The sequence below is a fragment of the Vanellus vanellus genome, assembly GCF_965231255.1.
Source record: "Vanellus vanellus genome assembly, chromosome: 1".
In the NCBI taxonomy this organism is placed as follows: Eukaryota; Metazoa; Chordata; class Aves; order Charadriiformes; family Charadriidae; genus Vanellus; species Vanellus vanellus.
In genome coordinates this window covers 98,172,292-98,181,690 of record NC_138905.1, presented here as the reverse complement: position 1 = coordinate 98,181,690, position 9,399 = coordinate 98,172,292, and the positions used below count along the sequence as shown (strand labels likewise).

General features: G+C 43.3%; 1 protein-coding gene across 1 annotated transcript in view; it reads left to right on the top strand.

The window, feature by feature from the left end:
* Window positions 1-405: 405 nt before the first annotated feature.
* Window positions 406-9,399, top strand: part of CBLB (Cbl proto-oncogene B) — a gene marked incomplete at both ends in the record, with an annotated part of 129,938 nt that continues 120,944 nt past the window's right edge. Inside the window, 2 exons of the mRNA XM_082491655.1 lie at window positions 406-564; window positions 1,743-1,901. Coding sequence (XP_082347781.1) covers window positions 406-564; window positions 1,743-1,901 — 318 coding nt within the window. The remainder of the gene's footprint in view (window positions 565-1,742; window positions 1,902-9,399) is intronic.

Genomic DNA, 9,399 nt, shown 5'->3' with positions numbered 1-9,399 from the left:
GCCACTGCCCACCCTGCCCACCCCCCAACAGGCCCCCAGCTGCCCCCTCAACCCCACTAGCAGGCGGGCAACCGTGACGAGGCGGGACCGGAAGCTCCACCTCCCTCCCTTCGAGCTCAACCACTGGTCAGCTCTCCTATCACTCTCGACCTGCCAACACCCCCTTCCCGCCCCCTCCCCATCTCCAAAGCCTTCTCCCAGCCGCCACCCCGCCCCGTCCCCAAGCTCCATGCTCATTAGCTGGCGGGCACGTCAAGCACACACAGCTTCCTCTTCTGATTGGCTGCTCTGAGGCGGTGATTCCCGCCTTCCTGAAAGGGGGCGTGGTTCCCCGGCGTTGCCGCCCGCTCCCTTCCCGCCGCGCATGCGCGGGGCTGGGTGTTGTGCTGAGGGGGGTGGGTGGGCATGTTCCGAGGAGAGGAGCGGCCGCCAGAGCGCCGCGGGGAGGGGGCGGGAGTGGGAGCAGCAGCGGGGCCGTCGCCGCCGGGGAACCAGCCTCACTTTCTAGGCGTGAGGGGAGACCACAGCCTGCCGGGGGCTGCGAGCGGTGCCACATACAGACCTGTGCGTGTGCCTATATCTATCTATACCTCTCTTTTGCATGTGTCTGTAGGGCGCTCTCCACACACACACTGCGCGCACGTACCTACCCACCCACCCGCCGGGCGGGCTGGGCTGAGGTAGGGGCAGGGCGATGCGGGCGGCGGGGCAGTAGCTCCCCACGCTTCCCTGTGGGGCAGCGGCCGCCCGCCGCCAGCAGCGCCACAGGGCAGAGTCCCGCGCGGCGGCCGGTGTGTGCGCGGAGCCGGCGTGGCCATCGCTTAAGGGCTTCCCCCCATCCCCCCCCTCCCCGCCACCCCGCTCCGGCGCAGCGGCCGGGCCGGGACGCGGGATGCGCTCCGCCTGCCTCCCGGGGCAGTGACGCCCGCCACCGGAGGGAGGAGAGCCTGGTCCGACGAGACGCTTCGCCTGCGCTCCGCTCCGCCGTCGCCGCCCCGGGCTGAGGACGGGGGAAGCGGCCGCCGCGGGGGGGGGGTGTGTGCCGAGGAGCCTTCCCCCTCCCGCCCCCCCCATCACCCCTCTCTCCGCCCGCTCCTGGCTGTTCTCGGCGGCTCCTCTCGCTCTTGGCACAAAGCCGTGCGGTGCGAACCTGTACGTATGTGTGCGCCGGCAGCCAGGTCCCTGCCTGCCCCCGCTGCCTCTGCCTGCCTGCTGCTATTTCTGCTTCCCCCCCTCCACCTCCTGCCCTTCTCCTTCTCCCCCCTCCCCTTCCGCGGCCGCTGCGCGTCTTCCCTTTTTGTTATCTGGTGAGGGGCATGTGCCCGCTGCCCGCCGGTGCGGCGGCGGGGGGGCTGGCTGGGGCCGGGGCGCGGAGCCGGGCGGGGCCGGGCCATCGGGCGGCCAGGGCCGGGCCCCGCCGCCGGCGGAGACCGATGGGGGGGTGGGGGGGGCGGTGGCTGTGGCGGCGGCGCTGGTGGTGGTGCTTCCCCCCTCCCTCCCGCCTGTTGTCGGTGTTGACACTAAATCCGGGATCGCCTCTGCCGGCGTTAAAAGGCGGGCCAGGTGGGCTCGACGCTGTTTGTTGTCATGGAAAGTTAAACTTGTTCCTAAACATGCCCTGGTCTTGCCCTTTCCTGCCCGCGGAGGAGGAGGAAGCGTTCGCTCACTGGCTGCGGCCACTTGTATGACAAGACGTTGCGGGAGCACCTTGTGAGCCTGTGTTTCTCTCTCGTTGCGGCCAGCTCGGCTCCCAGATGGCCAATTCCCTGAACGGCCGGAACCCGCGCAAGGGACGGATCCTGGGCTTCATTGATGCCATTCAGGATGCTGTGGGGCCCCCCAAGCAGGCAGCCGCCGACCGGAGGACTGTGGAGAAGACCTGGAAGCTTATGGACAAAGTGGTGAGTGTCCGTGTGCCGTCCGTGTGTACGCACAGTGCGGAACGAGGCTATTTAAATAGGTACACATGGGGAAACAGCGTCTGCATCCAGCTCTGACTGCTGTGCTGCCTGTGCCTGGGGAAGTACGGCGACTTATGTTTTAGGTTATTTAAGCACCGTTTGTCTTTTTTTTTTTTTTTTTCTTTCTGTGGCCTCTGGCTATGTTCTTTTTTTTAATCTTGGTTTGTGGAGGGAAAACAAATGTGTGTGTTTGCCGGAGGCTATTGTTATTTTCAGATCCTTTAAAATGACTCAAACTTGAAGAGCTGTCCTAACGAGAAGCTGCTTAATTTAGACTTGTAATCACATATTCTGTGTGTTTCGTGTTGGATCACATCGTTAGTCTGCAAACAAGACCTCTGAAGTATGAAACTTCAGTTAAGCTAATCGTCCTGTGAGACATGCTCATGATGGCAATATAGATACGTTTGTGCTTTTAGGAATGTGCGTGGGGACTGGGGGATGTCACTCTTGTCAGTTTAGTAAACAGATTAGTACGGCACGCCTAACTTTTAAGTGTATGTTCTGCATTTTAATGATTTTTAAGTACTTCTACTCTTCATTTTGAAACTAGAAATACACTGCTGAAACTAATTTTTCAGGAAGTGTGGGGGATAGACCATATTTTTTTTACATCTTGTAGTTTTCTGCAGTAGGCTGATATGTTTTGGTTAGTATTATAGAAAATTATGGCTTGTATGATGATAGATTAGCTAGGAGAGTTTCTTGCCAATGGTAGGAACAGTTTGATTATAACACAGATAACTGCAGGAGAGGCAGGCACTCTGCTTTGCATATGTGGTGGTACTTCAGAGCTTCCTCTTGAAACTGCTGGGGAGTCAGGATTACTACCTGTTAACTTTGGGTCTGTGTGGCAAGAGAGTTATGACTTTTTAACATGGTGATTCTTCATGAATTAGTGTAACTGTTTGCTTTCCCCGTGGTTCTTGTAAAATGCAGATGTTTAACATTTCTTAAAGTTCATAAGTATTTATACTGACACGGTGGAAGTTGTGTCATGTTATATGCCTTGACAAGTGGTAATTTTGAAGTATTTGATGGAGTCCTTGTATGCTGTCCTTTTTGATGCTCCAAGAATAGCATCTGTATTTCCACCACTATTTCTGATGATGATTATAAGCTTTAAACCCAGCCTTGGTAGAAATGGTTATTATCACAAAGACTTTGTTGACATTTCCCTGTTAATGATCAGGATGCTGTAAACAGTGAGCATCCTGTAATAAGACCTGCAAGTATAACTACTTGGAAGCAGGCGCTCTTCTTCAGTAGAAAGAAGTTTTTGGCTTGGGAAACAGGAATCTGTTTCGTCATTGTTGAAACCACGTGGGGAATGTTCAGCCTAATTTTCCCCTGTGTCAGGCCATTTACAAATCTGTATGGTAAGATTCTCCCCAGATTGGTTTGTATATTCACAGTTACCAGAAAATCTTAACCCCACTGCTTGGACTTGTGGGTTGCTTTCACTCAGCTAATGTAGGATAACTGTATTTGTCACTATTACAACAGAGCATGAGAACAGCCAGTAAGGCCTGTTCTGTAGAAGTCACTGGAAAGGCTGGGCATTGTGCTGTGCTTTCTTTTTTCATTTTACTGGATAAGTGTCCTCAGTTTGGATCTTTAATGTATCCTCTTTAAGCCGCTCTCAGTTAATCAAATTTTATTTCCAAATTATATTAAAGTATACCAGACAGGATGATGTCATAGTGTGAGAATGCTGTAGCTTGCAGCTTGAGTTTTCAGCATTTGGTACTTATAGTGAAAGGATGTGTTTGAGCAAATTTAATATGTTGGCAAACAAATCTAAGTCTCTTAGCCTTATGTGGCAGTAGGCACAGGAAGGTCATTTTCTACTCTGCCTAGATCAAACCCAGGGATTAAAATCAGAAATAGAAACCTGCCTGATTGACTGTTGTTTCAGATCCCATTTCTGGAGTGTGTCCTACGACTGATTTCAGTTGTGGGTCACTGATCAAATTAATACCTAGTGAGGGCAGTAGGATCTGCAAAGTCAGTGGGGTGCCACCCATGGTAAGACTGTGGCTTTGAGGCCCGTTTTGCTTGTTGTAATAACAGTCATTATCCTTGTTTATTCTTTAACTATAATAGCTCTGATAACCATCTTTTTGCTGCAGTGAGGTAGCTAAAATTTCTAAAGAGGTTAGGGAAAGGGAGAATGGAAACAAAGCAAAGCTATTACCTTGACCAGAGGATGAAAAAAAAAAAAAAAAAAAGAGCAGTCTTAAAAACTAGGGGCAGAGCTCAATGATTTCTGGCTTACATTTCTTTCTTTCTTTCTTAAAACTGCTGTTCTTTACCTTTCCTTCATTTCTTTCCATAATTTCCTCCTTTGGCAGATGAGGTTTTCTGTATGAATTATTTGTTGTCAACAGTAAGGGATTAACCAATACTACAAATATTGCTATCCTGTAAGATCTATACTATGATAGTGGTTTTATGGTACATGTAAAAGTTCTGGCTACGTAGATACCATGCAAACTTCTCTGTGTAGAATTGGTTGTATGTCATGCTTTGGAATTATTCAGACTTCATTGTAACATTTGTTTGTCATGGGCTGATGCTTTAGCTGTTAGAATAGGCAGAACGTTGCAGTTCTGCTTAAGTGTCTTTAAATGTCTGTTACCTGTTTGAAAAAAAAAAAAAATCAAGGATTTTGAGAGAGTTCTTTAGCAGGACAGACTGTTGGGATACTGCTCCTGGTTAAAGCCCTGTTTGTAAAAGTTACTCTAAGTGACATACTTGCAGGGAATAAAAAAAAAACCGTGTTGTAAGTAATTAGTGAATGTAAATTATTATCTGTATATATCTGCATCTTCCTTTTCATACTTTTTCCACAGGGATCTGTACTTTTTGAGGTTCACTGGTATGTCTTTTTACTTATACGAATTTACAGTACTGACTGCATTATTAGAGGTGTGTCAACTGTTAGCATCAATGTCCAGTTTCCCTGCTGCTTTTTTCATGGGTAAGCAGTAGCTTTACCATTAAGAACCAAAAATATTGTGTTTAATTTCTCTGCAATGCAAAGGGTGATATTCCTTTTATGGTTTGGAAGGCTAGCCCTGCTTTCTAGTGCTAGCACTGTATAAGCAAGTTGACTATATATCACTGAACTTCTAGCAAGCAAATTACTATTTTTAAAACATGATGTGTATTTTAGAAAGTTCATATCCTGTAAATAAATAAAAAAATAATATTGTTAACAAATGACTGTAAGTCATCTTTTAAACTAGGCATAAATTACATGGGATTTTTTAGATTCTAAACCTAATGATTTTAAAACCTAGAAACTAGCTGTGTGTTATTATTATTAGAAGATAACTGTTATCTTGAGAACAACTTTGGGAGAGATTGCCTATTATGTAAACATGGGAGTAGTTAAGTTAATTTACTGCTCGGGCCATTCAGAGTTGGCAGTACTATTGTGCACACTTTACTATAGTGGGTTTCAACCTGATAAAATTGTGACACACTCTGAACAGGATTTTTCAAAACAGGAATATTTTAGCAACTTTCAGTCACTTTTCAGTACTCTTATGCATTTGGCGTGAAAATAATTATATTTCCTACCTTGAAGATTAACAACACTGTCTGAACTGTTTGGTTGCTCTGTCATGGCCCACCCAGTTGTTTGGCTATATAAATGGGGATGGCAGTTTGATTTACTATTTAGTAATTACCCAAGAGCAAATTAGAGCGTGTCTCCAAAGCTCATACTATTGACTTACAGAGGTAATACAGCTTTTACTCACTAACTTAGTAATGCGGTATTCTTTAATGTTTGTTGGCATCCAGGTTTTCAGTAGCATTTGAGTTTACAGAGCTCAGTAGTTGAAACTGTGTCTGTGTTGGTTATTCCTTGCAACACTTTATGTAATTGTTACATTAATGTGCAACCTTCCAAGTTAGTTAAATATCATTGTTCCAAACAGGATCTAGAAAAGACAATCATCTAGAAAAGACAATCATCAATCATAACCATGGTATTCTTCAGTGTATTACCTGGTCATAGTTGATAAGAAGTATTGTGTCCTGTATACACTGTTTGCAGAAAAAGAATAAAAGTTTAAATGGAGAAATGGAAGCTTCTCTTTTTCTAATCAGAAGAAAGTTTAAATAACCCTCCAAAGTCAGCTGTCCTTGTGTGTATGTAGCATCAGCATAGTTATTGCTTATTCCTGCAGTATGGAAACCTATGGCACAGTTGCAGTGTGGTAGCTGTTGAACAAGCACTTACTGCATTCTCAGCTGAAATGATGGGTGGTTGGTCACCTTTACTTATATTTTGACAGAAAAACTTCTTTCTGAAAGAAAATGCATCTTTCTGTGGAAAATAAAGTGCGTTGCAATTAAGGTAATTTCTGGCAGGAAGAAGTGTATGATGAAGCGTAACGTTGCGATTTCATCCATTTTCCTGATTAGTTCCTCCCTGACCAAGTTCTTCAGAATTCATTGTTGGTAACATTTTGTGTTGTGGTTTTCTGGAGAATTGTTATGGTACTCTACTGCAGAGCTACCTTTATGCTGTCTATGGTGTGTCAAATTTTGACTTTTTTTGTACTGCATGGCAGAAGATACTTGTTCACTAGGTGGTTTTGAAGTGTAATTTTGGAAGTGTGCGAGCACTGGTGATCTGATTGTTCTAGTCCATTTACTGCAGCTGAAAACAGTGTTGAGCGGATGTCCTACTCATTAAATACTTACTCTGTTTTAGTTGTGTTACTTTCCTTGTATTGTCTTTGACTAGCATTAGGTGTTTAAATAGATTGTGTTAAGGCTGCTATGCTTTGCTTGAACAAAAGTTCTTTTGTCAAATGAGTCCAGGGCTTTCAACTTTGTTTGCTTTAAAAAATGAATAGAAGATACAATTTTCTCTAATAAATTCATTGTCTAAATAAAATAGGCATCCATTACTCTCATCTCTGAAGATGCTATGAAATATAATGCCTTATAGTTTAAGTTAAATATCTTCAAAAATGTTATGAGTAGTGGTATTTATTTTGTGTGGTGTGGGGGGAGGGGAGAAGAGGGAAGAGAGGGTAAGGGTTTTTTTCTCTGTAGGCACTACAGTAAGCTTGTCTGGAAGTTCCTGAGTTAACTGTTTCAAAATCTGTTTCTGGTAGATTAGGTTAATAACTTAGTTCTTCACAACCAGAACTACACTCTTGTTTCTGTGATTCTGGAGTAAATACTTGGATTTACCCTGAGTGAGTTAGTGAAAGGAGTTTAGCTTTGTCTCAGTTTATCTCTGAGAGGCACATTGCTGACTGACTACTTTTCATTTTTTAGACTGAATGCTTGCTAAATATATACATGCTTACTTCCAGTCATAACAATACACAAATCACACAGTGATATGATTCATGTCTGCTCCTAAAGTGTTGGTGAGGGTTGCTTTGTAAAGTGCAATATGGAGGTCTTTGGTTGTTTTTTTGTTTTGTTTTGTTTTTTAATTTTGTTTTGAGTTCTGTTTTCTTTTCAAGAAAGGTGTGTGTGCCACTTCTGGTTCTTTGGTAAATCTTTTGCGTCAGCAGATGTTGTTTCTTATTGCTTACTTTTTAATTGTGAACTGCTGCGGTACGTGTCAGGACATCCTGACTCTGGAAACCATATGGTTTACCAGCCATCTCTTTACAAACTTCCTTTGGACTGAAACCTTGTGTGCTCTATAAAGGGAAGAAAGCCATGTACTACTTCACTGGATCACTCACTTGAACTAAATGTTAGCATTTTTTTCAGCGAGAATGCATAAGACTAATTGAGTTGTACTGTAGAAGAATTTTTGTATGACTTTCTTAAAGGCTTGTTCTGGAGTTGAAGGTTCTTGTGTTGTATTGTGCTGTATTTATCTCTATAAATTCAGCAGAAGGTGAAGCTTTGTAAACCGTGATGACCACAGGATCCTGTTTTGATGTGTCTGTGACTGTATGTAATGCTACTGGACTGAAGATGACTTTCTAGAACATCTGAAATAGAAACTAGTTCTTTATAACTGGCTGGTTGGTTTTTTTTTGTGTAGTTGAATGGACCGAGTGTTGAAAATACAGCAACCGGCATAAGCAATTTGCTTTTTCCTGTTGTTTTTACATGTTTAATTGTATTTCTAATAGATATGAAAGCACTTATTCTGCTTGTTGGCACATCTGATCGAAAAGATAGACTTCAGAAAGAGAATTAATTCTTTGATCATGAGATTTAAGTTAGAATAAATAAGCAATTCAAAATGATTGCAGACTTCTGCTTGTGGTCTGCTCTCATTGCTGACTTTTCCCCTGAATAAATATTTTCCTCTTTGCAGCTTCTTTTTTTTCCTTGTGCTTGTTGCTCCAGAAAGTTGTAATGCCTAATCAATGATATTGATTTGTGTCATCTGTGGTTGGCTTTGTAAGAATGTCAATCTTGTTTCAAGTTTTCACTAAATTGGAAATCACAGAGAACAAACGTTTAGATGAAAAACATCTAGGTTTTTCATAAAAGATTACATTTCTGTCTTTGGGTTTCCAGTTCTTCTAACTCTTCTACAAAAAGAAATTCATGTATGTCTTTGCATGGATGATCTTGAGATCTGTCTACACATGTAAATTCTTTGTTCATGTTTCTTAAATCTCCTTAAAGAATTCTAGCTGTCAGCTTAACTTCAGCGTAACTAAAAGAAAATGTTTAATCTCGTTCATAAGTCTCTCTTGTTAGCTCTTTTCTTGATCTTCTGGGTTGATACCATCATCCTGCCTTCATTCAGGCAACTCCTTTACTTGAACTGCTCTTTTAAAAGTTGTCTCTGAATCTTTCAGATCGAGATGTGATTCACAGACAAATATAACCTTCTGTATCAATCCATTCACCTAAAACTCTTATCCAGGCGTTGGTATTTTATCTATCAGTAAGTTCAGCTTTGCTTTTCTGACCTTGGAAGGAAGAATGCCATCATATCCAACCTTAACTCTTTGAGAATGCTGCTGGAAGCATCTCCTAACTTGGACTGTATTGTCCTTTTCTTTATCCTGGTAATCTTCTTTTTATTACATGAAATATAAACAAATTATTTTGAATTTCTAAGTCTCTTGTTGTCTCGCTCTTGCAGTTATAGATTGCAGTTCCAGACTTCATCATCTGATAAAGACATGACCAAACATCTTTATGCTGTACATTTTTTTGGTTGTTTTTTTTTTTTTGTTTGTTTTTGTTTCCTTCCTGCATCTTCCTTGACTTGGGAGGAATTCCTTTATGAGCCACTAAATTATTTCAAGCTTGCCTTGAAACTTTTCTGTTTATATCTAGAAATACTTAAGTACTAGTGCCCTGAACCTCTCTTTAGCATGTTGAACAGCGTTGTGTTCATGCATTCATATTTGCCTGCATCCATCTGCTGTCTTTTTGTTTCCTACTGAGATTGTAAATTTCTCTGTGGGAAGGACTGTAT